Here is a 385-nt window from a genome sequence, read left to right on the forward strand (position 1 = left end):
CCCTGACCCCTGGGTCCAGCTCCTGCGCCCCCGGAGTCTCTCCAGCCGCGCGCCCGGGAAGCGCAGGGAGAGCGGGTTGCGTGCGCGCAGCGCCCCGCCCGGCCCAGCGGCCAGAGTTCGGCCCCCGGGCTCCGAATGGCGTTTGGGTTCCGACTGGAGACGGGGTCTGGCTTCTGGGCCGCGGGCGAGACGGGCGACTTTCAGGGCACGCGAGGGGGGAAGAAGGCAGCGCCGCCCAGACGGCCTCCGTCTAGTCCTTTGGAGAGAGAGGGGTGGCGAGGAGGGCCCCCTCGGGTAATTTTCCGCCGCTACCCGACCAAAAGGGTGGGACACCCCCCGGCCACACACCCAGATTCATCAGGCGCCCTCTCCGCCTCGCCCTTGA

At 71.7% G+C, this 385-nt stretch overlaps 1 protein-coding gene across 1 annotated transcript in view; it reads left to right on the forward strand.

Annotated features, from left to right (window-relative positions):
* The first annotated feature begins 135 nt into the window (after positions 1-135).
* Positions 136-385, forward strand: part of LHX9 (LIM homeobox 9) — a 65,161-nt gene continuing 64,911 nt past the window's right edge. Inside the window, exon 1 of the mRNA XM_015568443.1 lies at positions 136-324. Within this exon, the coding sequence (XP_015423929.1) occupies positions 136-324 (189 nt within the window). The remainder of the gene's footprint in view (positions 325-385) is intronic.

Source organism: Myotis davidii, unplaced genomic scaffold, assembly GCF_000327345.1.
Source record: "Myotis davidii unplaced genomic scaffold, ASM32734v1 scaffold685, whole genome shotgun sequence".
Taxonomy (NCBI): domain Eukaryota; kingdom Metazoa; phylum Chordata; class Mammalia; order Chiroptera; family Vespertilionidae; genus Myotis; species Myotis davidii.